Here is a 22,301-nt window from a genome sequence, read left to right on the forward strand (position 1 = left end):
GGGGCCTGGGAGTCCCCTCCCCCACCCGAAGCTTTACCCCGCCTTGTTTCCATGACATTACGAAGTACTAAAACATGTGCTACCATCCTTTGTCTCCTTCCGCTATTTTGAAACACGTGGGACACGGATGGGAAAATAGTCCCTTGGCAACAGAGTTCTCACGAAGGGGCGGGACCAGGGCGGGGCTTACAGGCGGAAGGAACCGGAAGTCTTGTTCCTTGGGCCGGGATTGGGCGCCGCGCTCTCGGGGGGTGGGCTCAGGTGGGTGGAGGCTCCATCTTAAGCAGCGGGCGGCCCTCCGCCTCCATTTAAGGCTAGGGGAGCGGCAGAGCGGCGGTTGCTGTGGCTTCGGTTCTGAGGTGGCTCGGAAGCTAGCGACTTAGCGACCCGTGTCCAGGTCCAGCCGCGGGTGACTACAGGTCGAGAGTTTGCAGTCCCCACCTCTTCCGTCGCTACTCGCGAGCTCGTATCTACTCCGGAGCCGGTCGCTCCCCGGCGACTGCGGGGAAGGCCGCTGGCAGGCGAGATGTTCAAAAACACGTTCCAGAGCGGCTTCCTCTCCATCCTCTACAGCATCGGCAGCAAGCCCCTGCAGATCTGGGACAAAAAGGTCAGGGGCCTAGGGCAGGGCCGGGCGGGGCCCACGGTGTGCGCCCCCTGCTCGCCCAGGGGCGGGGGGCGGGGAGCAGGTGCTGTGGAGTTGGGCCCCGGACGGAGCGGGAGGCCGAGGCTGCGCCCTGCGCCCTGCTCCCTGCCTGGCGCACGGGCGCGCGATGGGGGCGTCGTGTAAGGAAGAAGGGGTGCTTCTGGTGGGGGCGAGTTCGAGGAGTTTAATCAGCTTCGAGCTACGCGTTCCCGGCCGATACGAGGGAGTCGGTAGTGCCCCTAGCAGTGTGGACGCACGGAGTTAGAGGAGCTTTGCGGTGGTTCAGGCAGCTGCTGTGCACGGGATCCACAAATGATGCCCTCTGTTGTGCCAGTCACTGTGGTGGTCACTAGACACAGAGTCTTTGTTCCAGGCACCCTTACAGAGGCACAGCCAGAAGCGCACGGGGCCGAGCCAGTGATGTTTGAGTTTCATTCATTTGCTTTCTTCCTGCTGGTCCCAAACAAGCCAGTATTTGGCGGTCTTTGGCACGTGCGCCGCGCTCACGATGGCTTGAGGTCTGTACTGTGCCTTCAGAGTTGGGTTTCTCCAGGAAAACTGCAAAATGAGCTCACCCAGTGCAAGCCTCATTATTACTTAGACTTCCAGAAGGTCGTATTTTCGCTGACTTAAGGGGATATGACTCTCCGCATTTTGGAGATCTAACCGTGAGTTGGTCTTCCTTTTATTTTTTGATATTTTATTTCTCATTAAAATTCGCAGGCAGTCACCCGTAGCATTTTTAAAAATATTACAAATGAAGGCAGCTATGCTAATGTGAAGCCAGTGATTTAGGGGTTATCCTTAGTCCTGCCCTCCTTGGGAGGTATTGCTGAGTAGCGTTTTCTACAGGTGCGTGTGGAGCAGTTGAACTCAGCTAAGCCTGTTAGTAATGCAGCCAGGGATTCTGGATTTTGTCGGAGTAACTCCGCTTATTTCCTTATCCACAGATCAGAGCTTTGGGCCACATACGATCTGGGAGAGAACTTGTACAACTTTCTGCCTGTTTTCACTGAAACAGGACCTGCTGTTCGCGGATTCCAGAGGCAATTCTGTGTTCTAAGATCAGCTTTGTGCAAAGTGGTGTTCATAGCACTGTTTGCATAAGGTCGTTGAAATACAATAAATAGTACTGTATAAACTATAATGAAGGTTGAATATAATGAGGTTGGGCCTTTGGAGGTGTCACTGTCTAACGCTTCTCTTTCAAATGATCTAGAGCTATTACGTAGGAAAGGGAACACTAGAGCTGTTACCTAGAAAAGCAGTCTCTTCTTTTTTTCTGTACCAGTGAGGTTTTTAGTTCTGTGGTTTTGTTTACTACATAATGAAGCAGTATAAACTAAAAATGTATCTCTACAAAGAGAACCCAGAGTGAGTATGCCTTAACCGTGTAGGTGATGGCTTCCCAGGCAGTTACAGGCAGTCAGAAGCCTGGAGAGAGCAGCTTCGGGTGGTAGTTGAACTTGGAAACGAACTTATGACAAAGATGTCACAATTAGGCAGTTGAGGTAGAGAAGAGGATTAGACCTAGAGGAGATTTTCAAAGCAGGTCAGAGAACTTACTGAAAGCATAGCAGTGGGAGGGAAGCATCGTTTTCTATTAGATGAAACTTTTATTTGTCAGTTTTCCACTTTAACCCTCTGGACTTTTCTGTGGTGTATGTTTTATTTTTCAGTATAGCTTTTTGGCTAGTCAACATGTTTACATACAGAATATAAAAGCAAAGTAACCATGGTGCGCTGTGTCCCTTAACAACAATGCCACTAGAGGTCGGATGGTACCCTGATGACATAAACACAAAAACGTTGTTAGAGCCATTGGCAAGGTTACATGGAGTAAATTAAACATACGTTTTGGTAAAGAAATCCTTTAGGAGAATACTTACTTTAAGCAAAATCCTCACAGTAGCAAAAGTTGACTGTATTTCTCTTAGTTAGATGAAACTGAAAAGTATTTGGGGGACAGTGGTTCCCCCCCCCACCTTGGAGCAAGTGAAGGAGGGAAAGGAAAAGGGGCTATATCTTTAATTGTATGGGTGCTTTTCCTTGTCATTATTTTAGTTTCTAGAAAGAGGTGGGAATCCAATCCAGTCCAGGCAACAGTGAGAGTTGATCTACTTATCAAAGATTTATTAAGCAACATCTAAAGACAAATGTCTGTAGACTTGGGAAGATACAAAGAGGATACATTTTCCCTGTTGCCAGGGAGTGCAGCAAAGTTGTAATAAGGGCCAAAATTCATGGGGAGCAGGTAGGGCATGGCTGTTTGCTTTTATCTAGACATGGCTCTGACCTTGCCAGTAACTACATATTGACTGTGGAGACTATTCTTACTTATTTTGACTTCACAGAATGTTACTCTTCTCCCTTTGAGTTTGTAGGAAATTTCTGTGTGGATTTTATGAAGAATAATCTTGAAAGCTTAGGTTTGGTTTGTGTTTAGAGTCCTTATGAATGTGAGAAGGGAATGTCATAGTCACAGTACTGGCGAACTTAGAAACTTTGTTTTTGTCCATATGGCTGGCTCATAAATGAGATGTGTGTAGGTTCCAGCACTCTTTGAAACTCATAGCCCCTCAGCCTCCTGACTCCTCTTAGGCATTATTTTCTTTCTTTTTTTTTTTTTTTTTTTTTTTTTTTGGTAGAACCAGGAATTGAACTCAGGCCCTTGTGCTTGCCAGGGAAGCGCTTATTCTACTGAGCCATCTCCCTGGCCCTTAGGCATTATTTTCATAGAGAACTTAAGTTAGGCCTCATGTTTCTCTGGCTCTGTACATCACGCATTTTCTTGTCTGTTGTGTATTGCCTTCCCACTGGAAGTTCCTTAAAGGGGAGAGTAGTGTCACACCTGACACCTGATTGCTAGGGAGTGATCAGTCACACTTTGCATCCTGACTGTCCTGTGTTCTAGTTGTGTGACCTTGGACAGGCGCTTAACCACTTTTCTCATTGACTTCTTGTGAATATGAAGATTAATTGATACTATATATATATTATAATGCCTAGCAACAATTATGATATGTAGTCATTATTTAGGTAAGTCAGGGCTTAGAGCATTAAATGGCAGGAAACTGAGCTTTGCTAAGGACTAAAATAAGGAGTTTAACTGATCCTAACATTCAAATGTCTAGGAATAGGACGTATGTACAGTAAAACCAAACTTCTAAAATTAAAATAATTCCATCATTGCATCATGGCTTCCTCTGCCCCAAACCTGTAAAGTGTCTGTAAGGCCACACAGCCTGATTAGCTCCTGCGGAACTGGTCCTCTAGGCCCTCCTCGCCAGGAGCCCCCTCACCTGAAGCCTGCTCAGGCATATCCTGTGCTCTTTCTATCCAAGCACTCTGCGGTCCCTCCTCTTCATCCTCCCTCACCTGCGTTTTCATTAGTCCTCAGGGCACACTTCAAAGGCAGTTCCTTTGAGGGGCCTTCCTGGAGCCTATAGGCTAAGCTATTTCTATACACTGGTAGGACCTCTCCTTCCTTTTCAACACACTTGAAATTAGCTTAAGATCTGGCTGCACTATTTCCTGATAATGACCATAGTAAGCTTTCAAACCAAGAGTTTAGAAGAAATTAGAGGTTTCTTTAAGATTCCCTTAATTTCTCGGATGAGCAAATCTGACAAAGGATTGTCATGTTTGTTATAAACATTGTTTCCTGTGAGCCTGGTACCATGTATCTGTAATGCTAGTTACTTAAGAGTTGCAACAGGAAAATTGCAAGTTCAAGGCACACCTTGCCATTTTAATGAGAATGTCTCAGAAAACAGGGGCAGGAGCCTGGGGATGAAGCTCAGCCCTAAAGTGCTTGCCCATCTTGTGTGAAGTCCTAGAAGAAAAAACAAAACAAAAAATAAAAAAACCTGACTTACAAGAATAGCTGACATTCTAGTCCCAGTTGTACTTTGTATAAAATATTGTCTTTTCTGGTAATAGCTTAAATTTACATAAGATTAATTAATGAAAATTGTCCCTATCTTCCTCCTCTCCCCCTCCATATTTCCATTCCCTGTCTCTCCCCTACCTCATGAACTCACCATGTATCCCAGGCTGGTCAGAAACTCAAGGCAGTTCTGCCTCAGCCTCTCAAGTGCTGGGATTAAAGGTGTGCACCACCACATGCCTTGCCTGTTAATTTTTTTTTTTTTTTAATGTATTTAGTTCAGGGTCTATAGGGTCTCACCACACAGATCGGACTTGTAGTGGTCCTTCATGTTTTTCAGCCTCCCAAGTTCTGGGAATACCACACCTAGTAGCAGTCACCACCTTGGTGCACCCTGGGGACAGGCCAATGTGACAGCCTGCCTGTTAATTTTAAAAATGAAAGCAGGGCCAAGGAGATAGCTCAGTAGAATAAGCACTTGCCTGGCAAGCTCAAGGACCTGAGTTTAATCCCCAGTTCCACCAAAAATAAATGAATAAATAAATATAAAAATGAATGCAGTCCCTCTCCAAAAGAAGTTCCCATGTTCTAGCTTTTAACTAGTAAACTTTGTTGGTCTGAGTTGAATTGATGAATTTCCAGTAGTATAATTGACTGAATTTAGACATGAGTTAGTAAAATGATTTTCACTTTCCCAGGATCAGACTTCATTATTCTGAGTAGTAGCTGTTACTGTAATTGGGTGAAAACTTGTATTTTGGTTACTCTTGTCCTTTTTTTATTTAAACAATTTTTATTGGTAGGTGTTTGTAATGCATATTGATTAAATTTCTTGTGTACTCTTGCCGTTTTGAGACACATACTTGCCCTGCATTAACTAAGGGATATGCCCAGAGCTGCCTGCCTGCTCTGCCTGGCTAGCCCTGGAAGGGAAGCGAAGCCTCTGACCCACACTGGAACCCCAAGTAGTGAATGGTTGAGAGGAGCTATGCCCACTTCTCCCCACAGAGGGCGCTCTCCACCTGTTGTCTGACTCGGAGCCTAGCACCTAACGCAGGGCAGATGCTTTCCTACTGAAAAGGACAGCTCTAATGGCTTAATGTAAACTGGAACATGTGTCACTAAGACGAGGATGCCAGATGCCAGATGGCCGGGGTTCAGCTGCCTGCCAGGATGAGTAGGTGGGGCCAGAAAAATGAAAGTTGGGGGAGGGGAAGGGAATGGATACAGCTCGTGTGTTATTTTTAAAGCACTCCTAAAAACGTGGAGCATTGGCCAGCTTCCTCCCTATCCACATAGTATTTTTTTTCCCCTCAGCTTGACCCTCCTCCCTGGGGCTTACATGAAGGGGGAAAAAATCAGTGTTCTTTATTTGTTGCCCCAGCAACCATGGAAAGCCTGGGAGAATGACTGTAAGACAGGCTTGAAGATTTGTGCCTTCTTGGTGTCTGTAGACGCTGAGAACCATTCTGATCTGTAATTGTAGTACCCAGTAGAAAGGAAATTCATGAAATAAAAATAAAATTGTCTCTTATTTTTTTTTGAACAATAAAACCCTCATAGGCCACACTTTAAAGGTGTGCCAGACATAGTGGCACACATCTGTAGTCTGCAATCCCAGCACTTGGGAGGCTGAGGCAGGAGGATTGCTGAGAGTTCAAGGCCAGCCTGAGCTGTATAGTGAGTTCAAGCAAAAAAAAAAATGAGAATATGTCATGAATGAAAAGGCACAAATCAAAAGCAATTGTTTCTTTATTTAGAGAGGGAAGTAAAATAATACTTGTGTCTACTACGAGTAATACATGCTGATCAGTTATTTTACGTTCATCTCAAATCCAAGCCTGCATAGTGACATCTGATCTGAGAGGAGCTAAGGAAAGGAGGAAGTCGATGCTTTCTGAGGACAGGCTTTTTTTTTTTTTTTGGTGGATGTGGCCCACTCAGCCTGCCCTGGGGATGGGGCTGGCAGGGCATGTGGTGCTAAGGATGAAACCTGTGCCTTGCCTAAGCAGGTACTTTAGACCGCTGAGCTATCTCGCCAGCCCCAAGGACAGGCATCTTACTAAATGTGTTTGTGCAAATCCAGTCTGAAGGAGAGGTGTCGCTTCCTGGAAGACCTGTATAATTGCAAGCAGTGACAGCCAGGTTGCCCCTCCTTTCCCCTTTCTCCTTCCTTTAGACCTTAGAGAGGAAGCTTTGAACAGCTCCCTGATCTCTCTATCCTATTCTTTTCTCCTACTGAGTTTCTGTGTGCAGCGCTTTGAACTTTCTAAAGGAGAAAAACCCTAATTCACTAACAAATTTCCTAAATATGGTTGTCAAGCTCTTGAAACTTGTGCTATGGGAATACTTGTGGTTTTCTTCTTTAGGCACTAAACTTTTCCTTGGGCAAGATCTATCTAGTTTTTCATAACAGCAGCTACTTTACAACTCTGGAAATGAGACTTTTTTTTTCCATGTATTTAGTACAGGGTCTTACTACACAGATCGGACTCATACTGATCCTCCCATTGTCAGCCTTCCAAGCGCTGGGATTATAGGCCTGCGCCACTGTGCCCCGGGGGTGGAGTGGGCATGGCCTGTGGTGCCAGGGATTGAACCGCCATCCCTGCACTCTGCCTAAGCAGGCGCTTCAGTCTCCTGAGCTATCGGCCAGCCCTTAGAAACAAGACTGATGGATATTGCCTTTCTCTTTAGTATACATTAATTTATTTTGTGTAAGTTAAACTTATGAGAGTGGTTGTTACCTAGTCATACTAAAAGAAACCTCCTTAGGAAGCTATATGTGAATCTTCAGTGTGTTTGGTGGGCAGGAGCATAGGCATATTACAGCCATCACCTGTTGGCCTCTGGGAGCAGTGTAAGGCATGGCTTTTGTCTGTAAAGACCTAAATAGATGAGACTTACAGGAATGTTCCAGTGAAGCCCTCTGCTATACACCTGAAAGAAAGGCAGAAAGCAAATTCCCTAATATTTCCTCTCAATGAAATCTGACTAGCGTTCTTTGGGGGATGTTAAGTTTAAGTCCATTCTTTGTTTCCTTGTTTGTTTTTTGAAATAGTCTTGCTCTGTAGTTCAGGCTGGCCTGTTCACAGCAATTTTCCTGTCTTGGCCTCCTGGCTAGGTTTTTGGCCATTTTTTAAAAAACAGTGTTGGATGAAGAGTGACACATTGTCAAGTCCTAGTAACTTTTTTTGACAGTTGCTGAAGACTGAACCCAGGGCCTCACATATACCAAGCAAATGCTGTACGACTCTACTACATCCTTACCATGCTAATTAGGTCCTGATTTTAATACAACCATATGTTTGATCTTGCAGCATGCACCTTTAAAAGAAAGAATGTTATCAAGAAAAATTAGTGCTTATATTTTACTGGAAGACTACCAGCTCTTATCATTGGGGCTATATCCCATTATTTGGAAATAATCTCTTGATTAATTTCTCTTTCACCAACAAGTGTGCCTGATTTTCCACAGAAAATACAGGGGGAATATCTGCCACTTGGTTAGAGCATTTACATGAGGAACGAGGTGGGCAGTGTTGGTATGTTCTACATAGACCAGAGCCTTTGTGCTCTTAATCTCCCTTGGAACGAGGCCCAGAATTCAAAGCAGGAGGGCAGTAAATGTCGCCAGCTTTGTTTGAGAATCATTTCAATGTGATGTTTGTGTCTTGAGAACCCACGATATGCTAGATTGGCAGGGATGGGGGCCTGGCTAGCCCAGCATTCTGCCTCTGACAATGACACCAAGGGTGTTTTGTGGGAGGCATTCCTCACACTGGCACTCACAAGCCCTTAAGGCTTTGTGATACTCCCCAGAGTCTCGAGCTTCCTATAATAGTCTGTAGTGGACGTGTTACTCAGGAATGTTTAAAACCTTGAACCTGTTCATTTGTGTGAACTCTTAGGGTGACAGATTCCAGAAATCAGCACATATTTGAATGATTAGTTTATGCCTAGTACTAAGCATTGTAGTAGGTAGAAACCATGCTTAGTGTTTGATCCTTACTCTTGCTTGCGTTTTGTATTTTCTCAAGAACCCAAGGCTCAGTTGCAGTGTAGGAAAAGGTGGACAGTGATAGCAGATGTCACCTGGGAAATACATAGCACATTACATATGAGCCAAACTCAGTAACATCGCATAGAGACCACTGTTTAAAACTAAATGCCATATTATTAGTAATCTGTGTGGGGAAAATATAGCCCTCAGGGTCAACACTAAGTTCTCTTTCTATATGCAAAGCAAAACTGTAATTAGACAACTGATTAGTGAACAAGCGGAGTGAGGCTACTATGATTAAGTCATTGAGTATGACAGCGCAACATAGTCATTTTCACAGTAATTAGACAACTGATTAGTGAACAAGGCAAGTGAAGCTACTATGACTAAGTCATTGAGTATGGCAGCCCAACGTAGTCACAGTTCCTAGGAAAAGACCAAATGTTTATCTTTCGAGTGTATTGTTTTAAATTCTGGTTGACAGTCTTCTGGTGTTTAACAACTAAGGTTTGGAGACGAGAGTTAGAAAGATAACTAGGTGAAGAGGCAGCCAATATTTTGGTTCTGGCCCTCAAGATCAGCAAGGACCCAGGACAAGAAGGGAACTTTCCACAAGATCCTACAATTCCAGTGAGTCTCCCAACCTCCCAAACAGAGAGATTTTTGGGCTCACACTCCACCAATGACAGTGTACCAGAAAGAGGTGTTGCCAGAGAGAGAAGTCCCCCCATGCTTTCACAGAAGGCTCGATGGTCAAACAAGGCAGCGACCCATTCTAGCAGCTGACATTGACAGGAACTGAGAGGCTTTATACGTGGTTACAGAAGTAATGACTGAGAAGATTTAACTGACCTTGATATGTCAGTAGAGGTTAATTTTGATTAACATAGGTCTTGCTTAAACTGAGTTGTAAATACCCAGCAAGGACCTGGGTTTGATCCCCGCATGCCGTGTCTGCATGGAAACTGGGTGTGGTGGTGAGTGCATGTAATCCTAGCACTAGGGAGGCTGAGACAGGAGGAGTGCTGCAAGTCCAAGCTGCGTAGTGAGACCCTATACCAAATAAATACAGATTAAAAAAAAATTTTTTTTTAATAATAATAAAGGTTAGATGGTGGTTCTGATCACTAATTCTTGCAAGCAATTTCCAGTTACATCTGTAATTAACCACTGTTATGGTTCGGTAATGCTAAAAAGCCATAGTAACAGCTATAAAACTGCAGCAAGAGTTTTTAGTTCCTTAGCTAAAATTGTCCTTCAGAACCACCCAGCTCTCCATCTTCTTATACCTAGGACCGGAGGGACTTAGGCACTAATAAATGAAATTTGTTGGCTTTAGGTAAGTAATTCAGATCTGGTGAAGAAAACATCTTAAAAGAAGCATTAGACTTATAGATAACCTCCATCAGTAGAGAGGTCTAGGAGCCAGCCAGGTACAGTCAGTGTTCTAGCCCCTTAAGAGCAGTGTCTGGGCATGGCTCTTTTCTCAACCTGCCTTTCCATGTGACTGCCTTTTTCTTTTTCTTTTTCTTTTTCTTTTTCTTTTTCTTTTTCTTTTCTTTCTTTCTTTTTTTTTTTTTTTTTTGCGGAACCGGGGGTTGAACTCAGGCCCTTGTACTTGCCAGGGAAGCGCTTATTCTACTGAGCTATCTCCCAGCACCTGACTGTTCATATTTTGATAGTACACACTTTAATCTCTTGGAAAATTTATTCTTCCTTAGAGGGTACCCACGCCAAGTGATCATACAGATGGAACCATGATAAGAGAGCTCTCTACAGAAGGTCCCTGGCTGAGGTCTTTTATACACCGACCCTGCTCATTGTAAAACAACTAGGTTGAAACTTCACCCATTCTCCCTTAACTGGTTAGGGATACCTCTTGGTTGGGGGGGGGATATGACAGGCAGCTAAGTGCGGTAGAAATTAATAGGCAGTCAGACAGGGACAGGCCCTCAAGAAAGTCAGTGCAGATGAGAACACTCCAAAACTGGCTGGAGGCACATCTGAAGATACGACCTTAAGAGTAAAGTTATAGTAACCAGACATCCCTAAGGGATGGATGGAAAGTTGAGATTGTTCTGTAATTGGTCCCACCCAGTCTGTTAAGTCCAAATATGCGTGAGACACCTGGGCCCATCCCTTCCCCAGGATGTTCCTATTTCAGAAGTCATAGAGAAGCCCAGGTTCATGATGTCAGCGGTATGCCTTGCTTTGTGCCCCATTTCTTGTTGGATCAGTATTAGTTAAGCCACTATACTTTTCATCTTACCAGTTGATTATAGTTTGACTCACGTTCTGCCTCACAGGGACTATTCCTATTCCCCAATAAACCATTCCTACATAAGTAAGTAAATAAATAAGCAAGCAAGACACCCAAATGGTTGATCTTTTCTATTCAGCTTTCTCTCAGAATTGCCTTTGGGTATCTTTGCCCTGTCCATATTAGGTACTGAAGAGTTAAATGCTTGAAGGTAATTATTCTAAATATTTTGACAAGTAAATCTATATTCAATATGAATTCTCCTTAACATATACACCAATGTATATGCAGCAAACAATTCAATGAATGCAGTATGGCATGCTACTAAATTATGTAGTCTAGGGGGCCTGCCCTTTAGCTCAGTTCTTTGAGTGGCTGCTTCAACAAAACAGTCAGGCTCAGGTTGCTGTGGTTCATCCCCACAACTCAAGCCAGCCAAACCTGCCCTGAAGGCATTCGGAGCAAAAAAAAAAAATGTAGTCTAGAGTGAGGAAAACAAATCAGAAAAGAAGTGTCACTGTGGGCTAAAGAAGGGGTCTGTGTGTGGTGTCGATGGGACTTGAATTTGTGCTTGAAAAAGTATAAACTAAGGAAAAGAAGAGAAGAAAACGTGAAGTAGGAGCGAACTGTACCCTGCCTCTTTGGTTGCCATCCTTCTTATCAGTGACATTTAGTATTTCCTTGACCTTTCTGGCCAGAGAAGTACAGTGGTATTTCAGTTCATGAACTTGATTCTTTCTACCGTTCTGGTTGCAAATCAAGTTGGACAAGAACCAAATCAAATTCAGTGGTTAGGTTCGATGTTGACCTTATGGGGAAATTCCGTTCAGTTCTCATCCGGTTCAGTTTGAGACCAGTATTGTGGAGAGAATTGAGTTCATGAACCTAAGTGCCACTGTATGTGATCCAGCATGGTACAATGGAAGGTCGGGTAAATCCTGAATCTTCTACTTAGGATCTGTCATTTGCACTGCCTGGGAGCCAATGTGCACTTTGTGGAATCGATACCATACTACCTACATTATGATTTTTGTTGTTTCTAAGTTTAATAAGTGTGCATATGAACATTCCTAATAATACAGAGTAGATATTAATAAATGTTGGTTGAATCTAAATTGAGTTGATTTTTTTTTTTGGAAAGAAATTTATCCTGATGACAGATTACCCATTTACCTGTGCTGGCAGTTTCCAGTTATACCTGTAATTAACCACTGTTATGGTTCAGTGAGGCTAAAAAGCCACAGTAACAGCTATGAAGTGCAGCAAGAGTCTTTTAAGTTCCTTATCTAAAATTGTCCTTCAAAACCACCCAGCTCTCCATCTTCTTAAATCTAGGATTCCTACACTGGCTGGTGGGGCACTGTACAGAGAGAATAGCATGATTTCCCAATGGATAGGCTTCAGCGTACTGTTATAAACTTCAGCCAGGAGTGGTGGCACTTGCCTGTAATCCCACCTACTGGGGGGCTGAGGCAAGAGCATCAAGAGTTCAAGGCCAGTCTGGACTATATAGCAAGATTCTGTCTTTAAATTTAAAAAACAAAAACAAAAAAACTCACAAACTTGTTTTGCCCTTTGGGCCACTGTGGTTTTCTTTAAGTGATCCTGTTTAACTTCTAAATCCTTATATAGGGGCTGGGGAGATAGCTCAGTAGAATAAGCACTTGCCTGGCAAGCTCAAGGGCCTGAGTTCAATCCCTGGTTCCACCAAAAATAAATAAACAAGTAATTGTTGCCAAATATTTTTATTTTTTTTTAAACTTTTTTTTTTTATTTATTTATTTGAGAGAGAGAGAGAGAGAGAGAGAGAGAGAGAGAGAGAGAGAGAGAGAGAGAGAGAGGGAGAGAGAGAGAGTATGGGGTGTGTGTGTGGCCAGCTCAGCCCACCAGGGGGCGGGGCTGGCTGGCATGTGGTGCTGGGGGATTGAACCGCGGTCCCCGATGCTTTGCCAAGCTTGTTCTAAGTAGGTGCTTTAGACCACTGAGCCATCTCTCCAGCCCCATTGCCAAATATTTTTAGTACTAACTAATCTTAATATTCTTCCTTGTAGGTGCGGAATGGCCACATCAAAAGAATCACTGATAATGACATCCAGTCCCTGGTGCTAGAAATTGAAGGGACAAATGTCAGGTCGGTTGCCAGCTCTGTTCTCCCAGATGTGTGGTGTACACAGAGGTAGTGTCCCGTTGAGGTGATAGCATGGTCTGAAGAGTCAGGCTGCCTTGCGAAGCCAGCTGTGCTATTCAGAGCTTACCTTGGCAAGTCACTTAAGCCCCCAGCCTTCCCTCCCTTATCTGTGGATAGGGGGTAATTACATGCTCCTTACAGGGTTATTGTGAGGATGAAATAAGTGACCATGTATAAAACAGAGTGAAGCTTAGCACATAGTAAGCAGAATGTAACTATTAGCTTTATTAATATTTAACCAGAGTAAAGGTAGGGTGATGTACTGCTCATCCAGTGGATGGCCAGTGTAGTAGCCTTTAGGGCCATGGTAATCTTCATTTTCATTTTTTATGTCATAGCTCTCTTCAACAAAATTTGATATCGTTTGTTTGTTTGTTTGTTTGTTTGTTTGGCAGAACCAGAGATTGAACTCAGGCCCTTGTGAAAATTTGATATCTTTTCTTTTTTCTTTTCTTTTTTTTTTTTTTTTTGCGGAACTGGGGATTGAACTCAGGCCCTTGTGCTTGCCAGGGAAGCGCTTATTCCACTGAGCCGTCTCCCTGGCCCCTTCAAAAATTTGATATCTTTTGACTGGATAAACTTCCTAGGTTCCACTGGTCTGATTTTGGTTTTCATATATTTTATTGTTGGTGTCTACTCTTTGTTACAAGCTTTTATTCCTGAGCCCTTTTTTTGTTTTGTTTTTTGAGACCAAGTCTTGTTTTGTAGTTCAGGCTGGCATTGAATTCACTGTGTAACCCAACGTTAGCTTTGATCTTCCCGCCTCAGCTTCCCAAATGTTGGGATTACAGGTGTACACTGCCACATCAGGCTTATGAGTCCATTTTTTAAAAACCATTCACTGACTGGAGGATTGATGGACTTATTAGATAATGTCAATGAATTTTTAATAACTGCTTTCCAGTTTTCCTCTTGGGCTGTGTGTTATACATAGCACAGAGGAAAAAATAAGTAGCTTATTGGTATTTCCTGTCTACAGCACTACATACATCACATGTCCTGCAGACCCTAAGAAGACATTGGGAATTAAGCTTCCTTTCCTTGTCATGATTATCAAAAACCTGAAGAAATATTTCACCTTTGAAGTACAGGTGAGTATGGTCACAGTAATATATCTTCCTTGACCTGTACCAAAGAGATAACTATCCACCTTTAGGAAAAAGTGGCCATACAAAAATATTTGTGAGGGCCAGGGAGATGGCTCAGTAGATTAAGTGCTTCCCTGGCAAGCTCGAGGTCCTGAGTTCAATCTCCAATTTTGCCAAAAAAAAAAGTGAATATTCTCTTTTGCTTTTACTGTAAGCCCTATAGTTTTTCTTAATATAAGTTTGTTATTAGTATTGAAAAATTCATGCCAAGCTTTTAAAGAAACATTAAAGAAGCACCTAGAAAATTTAGCACTAGAAGGGCCATCGAGATAGCTCAGTGGACCAAGTGCCTGCTTAGGCAAGTGCAGTGATCGGGGTTTGATCCCTGGCACCACATGCTGCGCCAGTCCCACCTCCAAGCACACTAAGCCGGCAACTGAGTCCAGGCATGGTGGCCACACGCCTGTAATCCCAGCACTGGGGAGGCTGAAAACAGGAGGATCACTACAAGTTTGAGCTGTATACTGAGACCCTGCACAAAATGCCAAAAAAAAAGAAAGAAAAAAGAAAAGAAGGGGCTGGAGAGATGGCTCTGTGGTCTAAAGCACCTACTTGGAACAAGCTTGGCAAAGCACAGGGACCGCGGTTCAATCCTCCAGCACCACATGCCAGCCAGCCGCGCCCCCTGGTGGGCTGAGCTGGCCACACACACACACACACACACACACACACACACACACACACACAAAATAAATGTTAAAATAAAAAAAAAAAAGAAAAGAAAAGAAAAGAAAATTTAGTGCTAGAAAATGTTTTAAAGAAAATTTAGAGCTGGGGAGATAGCTTAGTAGCATAAGTGCTTGCCTGGCAAGCACAGGGTCCTGAGTTCAATCCCCAGTACCGCAAAAAGAAAAAAAAAGAAAATTTAAAGAAGCACCTAGAAAATCTAGTCAATGGCTACTAAAAAATTTCAAAGCTTAAAGCTTAGTATGGTGTCCATTTAGGGAGTAATTATGTAATGCTGATATACTCTATTATTTTTGATTTTTCAAAGGGAACAATGTTTATGAAATCAATTTTATGGTTTGAGAGCTGCCAAGTATGTCATATGTCGTAAGCAACTGATGTTGTCTTGGCAACAAATAAGATAAACTTGTTATTTACAGGCCATCTGTGTCTAGTGTGTGACCTGTATCTGGTCTGTTTATTTTTTTCTAGTTTCTTCCTTGGGAAACTGAGCTGTGGGAATTCAAGTTCTTGTCTTAATAAGATTGTGTGATCCTGCCAAGATGGAGCTGACATGACTGTCCCTCTGTATGTCACAGGTACTAGATGACAAGAATGTGCGTCGGCGATTTCGGGCAAGTAACTATCAGAGCACCACTCGTGTCAAACCCTTCATCTGTACCATGCCCATGCGGCTGGATGATGGCTGGAACCAGATTCAGTTCAACTTGTCCGACTTCACCCGGCGGGCATATGGCACAAACTACATCGAGACCCTCCGAGTACAGGTACTGCTCCTTTGCAGATGTTCTACGTTGGGGATGTGGCGGGGTATGCTGTATTTGATGCAGGGCTGTGCCCCATGTCAGTTTCTAGCTGAAGTTCCCAAGTCAGTGTCCAAGGGGCTTTGGCCTCAAAAAGGCCCAGGAATATTCAGAAGCTTGTTCAGATTGGGTGGATACACCAAGCACAGTTCCCTTCTTGCTTGAATCCACCGTTACGGGGAGCTGAGGAGATGCCAAGGAGGTGCAGTTTTGGAGGTGCAGCACTATGCAAGGGCCTCTAGGAGAATCAGGAAAAGAGGGAACCAGTCATGTCAAGCCTGTCAAAATAAGTCTTGCCTCCACAGATCCACGCAAACTGCCGCATCCGAAGGGTTTACTTCTCAGACAGGCTCTACTCAGAAGATGAACTGCCAGCAGAGTTCAAACTGTATCTCCCAGTTCAGAACAAGGCAAAGGTGAGGCAGTGCTCCTTAGATGAAGCCACATGGGGCAGGGAGTTGGGGAGCTGTGTCCTGGGAAGTACTCTAGTCTGAGCTCAGCTGCTGGCCTGTCTAGGTGAGCCTTTGGAGTGCCTTATTTCCTAAAATGTTGAGCCTTCGTCCAGCATCAGGCCTGAATCAAGGATGTTCTGTGAATACTCCTCAGTTGTGCTCTCTTCCCGATAAGGAACCCTACTCCACTGAGGGTGTCTGTTGCTTTTGCTGTCAGGCTGCCATCTGAGCCTTGTTCGCAGTCCCCAGTTCTTAACACCCAGTAGGTCCCTGCTGACACTGACGGATGCCTTCCTGCCTCCGGCTGCCTATAAGCTCAGGGCTCGCTCAGGCGTCACCAGAGGTGGAAGGCTGGCAGCACTGTTTTCTAATAATTAAATTAATACCTCTTCTATTTTTTACCTTCAGCAATAACTGAAATACAACTCGAGAGACAGACCCTGAACATGACTCTTAAGGAAACTACCTGGAGAATGATGCAAAAACCATTTATTACTTCACTGTGCTATGGTCAGCTTGTCATGGACACTAATGACCATAACTTCGTAACTGCGTCGTAAGTACAGTGGGGATAAGCAGTGCTTTGAGTGATACGTGACTGCTGGAGTTTCTCCTGCCGCCTGTCTGTGTGGGGAGATACTTGTACTTAGAGAATTAAATTTAGAGAATTAAAGTTGTCCGATAAGGCAATTTCAGACCAATATTTCTTCATACAGTTTATTCTTTGTTTTATATATATCTAAATATATGTATATGCTGTGTAATACTCACTTGGAAATAAAATACCGTATTCTTGATTTGTAAATTTGTTCCTTGTTTGTCTTTTTTAATAGTAAGATTTTTCTTTCATTTGTGCTGTGAAAGTAGAGTTGCTTCTGGTGAACATGCCATATGTTTCATGCTGTGAAGTGTCTTGCTGTGCTTAAAAGAGTGAGATAGGTTTGTGGACAGTGATTTGAGACAACTTTCAAGATAAGCTAAATGGGAAAAAATAAAACCAAAAAACCCACAAACAGCATCAGGCCAATAGAATCCTCTTATGAATGTTGGGTCCTAAATTGAGCTTAAAACAAAAAGACATGTAGTCCAACTTGCTCTTAAACACCTTGCAAGGTGCCACATTGGAACCCTGTGTGTTTCTCAAAATAGTCTAGGGCTCTTGGGCATTGGATCCCACTTCCCCTGAGTTGTAGGTGTGGTGCTTGCCTTGTGGGTTAGGGACCTGCAGGAAATGTTTCTCCAAATGCTGGAATCACGTAAGGAAACTGAAACTTGTACCACCTTTCCCACTCACACTCACTCAGAAGCTGTTGCTCTTTAGCAAAATGATCCGGGCACTATTGCACCTTGGGACACAGGGAAAGGTACAATAGCTACATTGATGAAAGTTAAATTTGGCGCAGCTCTGTGATGTTCCCCTCAAGTTGTCATTGGGGGAAAGCAGTCTGGAGGCAAAGCAGAGCACATGTAGATCTGCCTAAATCGCAAAGGACACAACTGGGATAGTGATTATGTCTGGGCAGAATGGGTAACATGTCATTGTATACTTTTTAATACTAGAGAATTAGAGGTTTGACACCTAGGGCCTTGTGCATGCTAGGTAAGCATTCTACCACTGAGCTATAACCAAAGCCCTAATTTTTTAAAAAAGAGAACTAGTTAATGTTATAAAAATGTCAAGGTCAAAACAGAACAAAAGTCCATTCCAGATACTATGTCCATTCCCAGTCAGATTCTACCAGGATGAGGCTGGAATTGTGGGCATCAACCATTTAGACTTTGGATGAAGGTGGAAATATGAACAGGATTTATCATTACTCACTTCCTTCTGAGAAGTTAAATGTCAGGAAGTGCTGTGGTAGACTGAGGCAGGAGGAACATAAGTTTGAGCCTAGGCTGGGAAAATTAGAAAATAAGCAACACCCTATCTTATGATAAAAACATTTAAAAAGCGGTGGGGATGTGGTGCAGTATGAGGGCCCTGGGGTCGATCACCAGTAACCGCCCCCACACACAAAAAAGCAAAAGCGTCCTCTCTTCCCCACATCCTTACCCCCCTCCCCAGTGTGGCTCTCGGTAAGCTTGACCAAACTGAGGTGGGCGGGGCTCCTGGCGTGTGCATTGGGCGGGAGAGGGGGGTGTTCTACCTCACATGACTGACCACTGCCCACCATTGCTGAGGGCCAGATGCTCAGGTTGGCTCAGTTAAGACAACTGTACCCTTTCTCTTGGGGCCACCTTTCCACACATATGGCCCCTGTCCTTCGGAGTCTGGTAGTTCCACACAGCAGAGCACCCCTTGGCCCAGTTGGCAGCTTGCCTTTTCAGGGCCACCTCCAGTCAAATCTGAATGTTGTCCCCTTTCTCTGTTCGAAGCATATCAACCTTCGCACTACTAGACTCCAGCCACCTGTCTCCCTCACTTTCTGGGTAACTTAGGGGTCCCCCAAAGGGGAGTGGCCAGTGACTTGAGAGCCTCTTGTCTGTAGCCACCATATAGCAAAGTCTTCCCTGTAACTGGTGTCGGTTGTGGTATGAAAGATGCTTTTGTGGGGAAGAGAATCTGGGTGAGCCTTTCATTTCCTCTTGAGGCCAGGATGTCAGTGCAGAGTGCCTGAGTCCAGAGAGACAGGCTCTTTCCTCCACACAGGGCCCCTTTCACCCCGAGGCACTTGTCAGGCAGTGCATGGGATTACCTCACTGCCCTCTGGGGTAGCAGATGCTGCACATACCCTCTGAGAGGAAGTGAGGGGCGCTCAGGCTGGCGCAGCCTGTCATCCAGCTGAGCCAGGCCAGTGTGAATAATCGCACCAGGACAATACAGAGCCTTGCCTTCTGCTGTCCCCAGGAGGATGGCAGCAGCAGTGGAGAGGCAGAGAGGAGAAGGAAAGGAAAGGGCAGGGCTGGAGGCTGCCTCATAGACCCTGGGCCAGGGTGATCTCTGATCATAGTAGCTGGAGCGCGCAGTGCCCTGGAGGCCCTGTTGTGTGCTTGGAAGGAGCTGTCTTCTAAAGGAGAGTGCTAGTTGGCATGAACTCAAAGGAAAGGCACACAAACACTCCCAATAGAGCTCCTGAAGGTGAACAATCCGCTGCAGTGCCGACCTGCCACTGCCTGCTGACTGTGTCCTTTGTCACCACAAGGTTGCCTGGTAGCTGAACTCCAGGCCTTGTGGCTGAAGGCAGAAAAGCTCAGGGACACGGTTTGAGTTTCACTAATAGGTCATTAAAGTCATTCATGATCACAATAAATTCCAACTATGAGAGGTATGAAGTAAGATACAGGTCCCAGATCTCATTCTTGGAAAATATTTGCATATATTAATAAAATATGGTTGTCTTTTCTTCCTGTGCCCATGTTCTAGCTTGGACGACTCTGGATTCTCTGTCACTGTCACTTGTGCTCTTCTAGGAAGGCCTGGTACTGAGAGAAATTTTTTTTCTTCCTTTTCTCCTCCCTTTCATTCCTCTCTATCCCTTCTTTCTTTCCTCTCCTCCTCTCCCCTCCCCTCCTCTCCCTTCCCTTCCCCTTTTCTGTCTCCTACTGGGGATCGAACCCAGGGGGGATTTTTTTTTTTTTGGCTAGCTAAGGCTGCCTTAAAGGCAGGACAGGTGTGGCTTGTGGAGCTGGGAATCGAACCAAGGTCTGCTGCGCCTGACAGAGTTTGCCCAAGTAGGCACTTTAAACAACTGAGCTAACCCAGAAGCCCCCCAGATGTTAAGAAGGATTCTTTTTCTTTTTTGGCTGGCTGAGGCCACCTTAAGGGCAGGTCTGGTGGGGGTTGTGGAGCTGGGGATCGAACTGTGGTCCCTTGTGTCTGATTGGGTTTACCCAAGCAGGCACTTTAAACAACTGGGCTAACACGCAAGCCCCCTCTTTCTACTACTGGGAACTGGATCCAAACAGCACTGAGCTATGTCCCAGCTTTTTTTTTGACTCAAGGTCTTGCACTATTTTCCAGGCTGGCCTTGAACTTGTGATCTTCCTACCTCAGCCTAGTATGCCACAGCACCCAGTTGCATGGAATGTTTCTAAGAAAGGTGTGAACAGAGAGCTTGGTATATTGGAGCACCACTTTAGAGATGGCAGCATGCCTCACACCTCTTCAGGAGCCTGCCTGAAGGCCAGGGGTAGGGCCCACCCCCATTCACAAACAAGCACATAAGTCGAAGAGCTACCGAAGTCTGCATGGCTCTTCTGGGCCAGCACTGTGCACACATAGCCTAAGGCTTCCTGGTGGAAGATCAGGCTCCTGCTGCTTACCATGGCATTGACCTCATAAAATACTTGTTCACAGCATCTAGAATATGGGCATGGGTGCATATACCTGTAAGTAATTCCAGCACCCAAGAGGCTGAGGCAGGAGGATCATGAGTTTGAGGCCAGCCGGGGCAACAAAGACCCAGTCTCAAAAGCAAACACGTTGGGGCTGGGGAGACAGCTCAATAAAATAAGTGCTTGCCTGGCAAGTGCAAGGGCCTGAGCTCAATCCCTGGTTCCGCCAAAAAAAAAAAAAAAAAAGCAAAAAGCAAACACATTTGCTAATAGATATATTTGAAGCTTGCAAGGGGCCAGGTAGCATTTTAAGCATTTTACATATATTATTTTACTGAATTGTCATAACACTGAAAAAAGAACTATTATTTCCATCTTATAGATTAGGAAGGCAAGCCTCAGGGTTGATATGTGCCTAAGGTCCCACAGACAGGCCCTAAGTGGTTGAAGTGGGTCCAAACTCAGGCCGTTGAACCCAAGTGCTAGGCGTTTAAGTCTCTCAGCTTGTTGATCAACTGTTCAAAACTAGTTTGGTGGAAAAGCCTGTGAAGCCACTGGACGGGAGGATATCATTGGTGGCCCAGCAATTATAACTCTCCTGTTATCTTCACACAGTGGGTGCCGTGCGGCAAAGAGAGGCACAGAAGGCGGCCAGCACACCCCCATCCCAGGGAACCTTCTGAGTGCAATGAAGAGTGACAAAAATGAGGCAGCAAATGGTAAGTATGATTAATTGCAGGGCTGGTGATGTAGTTGAGTGACAGAGTGCTTATGTAACATGTATAAGGCCTTTGTTTGATCCCAGTACCCTCAAATTTTTTTTTCTTTTGTTAACACTTGTTGTTATGGGATCCAGGAAGGGACTGACTGTGTTACACAAGGAGAATGTTGTAACTGAAGGTGGTGCTGATGGGGTGGAGACACACCTTCAAGAGCCACTCCAGGGCCTTCCAAGTATCAGCAGTCCTCTGCTTCTTAACTTGAGGAGTTTTTACACAAGAACTTTTGAAAGTTATTATTTAACTTATACACAATGAATATATTCTTCTGATAATATTTCTCAATTTTCAAAAATCAAATTCAGATTTCCTGGCTGGCCCTGGCCTATTAAAATGCAGGTGGCTAGGACCCAGATCATTTAAAGGAAGATGAATTGTCCCCAGACTAAAAGCTGTGTCACTGTCTCACTCATGCAGCCCAGAAACCTGCATGTTAACACCTTCCGGTGGTTTGAGCAATTATGTCACTTGGGAGCTTCTCTATGCAGGAATGAGCAGGTTAATGTGACACCTCTGAGTGTCAGATCCACAGGGAGAGAAGAGGGACGTAGGGCACACTCGGCCCAGGCCACCTGCACACACTGGCCTCTCCCACCCCTCCCACCACAGAAGCCCTTAAATTCCCTTTAGAGAGAGAGCTCTAGGATGTAATTTACATCTCTGAATCTTCCATAATCTGAAAATGTGGGCTGCTGTCATGTGACCCATAGGGGCCTCCAAACTGTAAATCCACCTTGATGGCTTTGAACATCTGGATGGATCATGAGCCTTGGAAAAATTGTGTCTCTTGGTCTCCATGGTATCAGAAGCAAAGCAAAACAGTGCCAAGGGTGGGATATGGAAACAGACTGAACAGAAACCCTCATTAAAGGAGGATAAAATGTCCCCAGGAACCCCCACTGTTTTATTGCAGGAAAGTTATAAATGCTAGTAAAAAATCCCCCCAAAACAAAACTCCATAGGTTCTCTCTGCACCTGGGTTTCCCCAACCCTGCCTCCCATAAAGTCCTACACTGGGGCTCCTTTTGGTACTGGAGAGGGAATACAGTAAAATCAGTAGCTCTTGTAAAATCAGTCCACAAGTGCATTAGCCTCTGGGTTCCAAGGCCCTCTCCTCCACGGCTACCTGGGCGTCCATTCGATCCTAGTGTCCTTCCAGGCCTGGGACCTC

The 22,301-nt window shown here is 44.6% G+C and overlaps 1 protein-coding gene across 1 annotated transcript; it reads left to right on the forward strand.

The window, feature by feature from the left end:
- The first annotated feature begins 253 nt into the window (after positions 1-253).
- Positions 254-16,865, forward strand: Cfap20 (cilia and flagella associated protein 20). Its single transcript, XM_023709313.1, has 6 exons — positions 254-610; positions 12,850-12,929; positions 13,966-14,077; positions 15,400-15,588; positions 15,930-16,040; positions 16,485-16,865. The coding sequence occupies exons 1-6, from the start codon at positions 527-529 to the stop codon at positions 16,488-16,490; spliced, it is 582 nt and encodes a 193-aa protein (XP_023565081.1). The 5' UTR covers positions 254-526; the 3' UTR covers positions 16,491-16,865.
- The last annotated feature ends 5,436 nt before the right edge of the window (positions 16,866-22,301 follow it).

Source organism: Octodon degus, unplaced genomic scaffold (assembly GCF_000260255.1).
Source record: "Octodon degus isolate 3935 unplaced genomic scaffold, OctDeg1.0 scaffold00011, whole genome shotgun sequence".
In the NCBI taxonomy this organism is placed as follows: Eukaryota; Metazoa; Chordata; class Mammalia; order Rodentia; family Octodontidae; genus Octodon; species Octodon degus.

Excerpts from the sequence above, each read along its gene's own strand:
- Cfap20 (XM_023709313.1), top strand. The coding sequence starts at position 527 with ATGTTCAAAAACACGTTCCAGAGCGGCTTCCTCTCCATCCTCTACAGC. Across the intron at positions 611-12,849 it reads TGCAGATCTGGGACAAAAAG|GTGCGGAATGGCCACATCAA; the intron begins GTCAGGGGCCTA and ends TCTTCCTTGTAG. Across the intron at positions 12,930-13,965 it reads ATTGAAGGGACAAATGTCAG|CACTACATACATCACATGTC; the intron begins GTCGGTTGCCAG and ends TCCTGTCTACAG.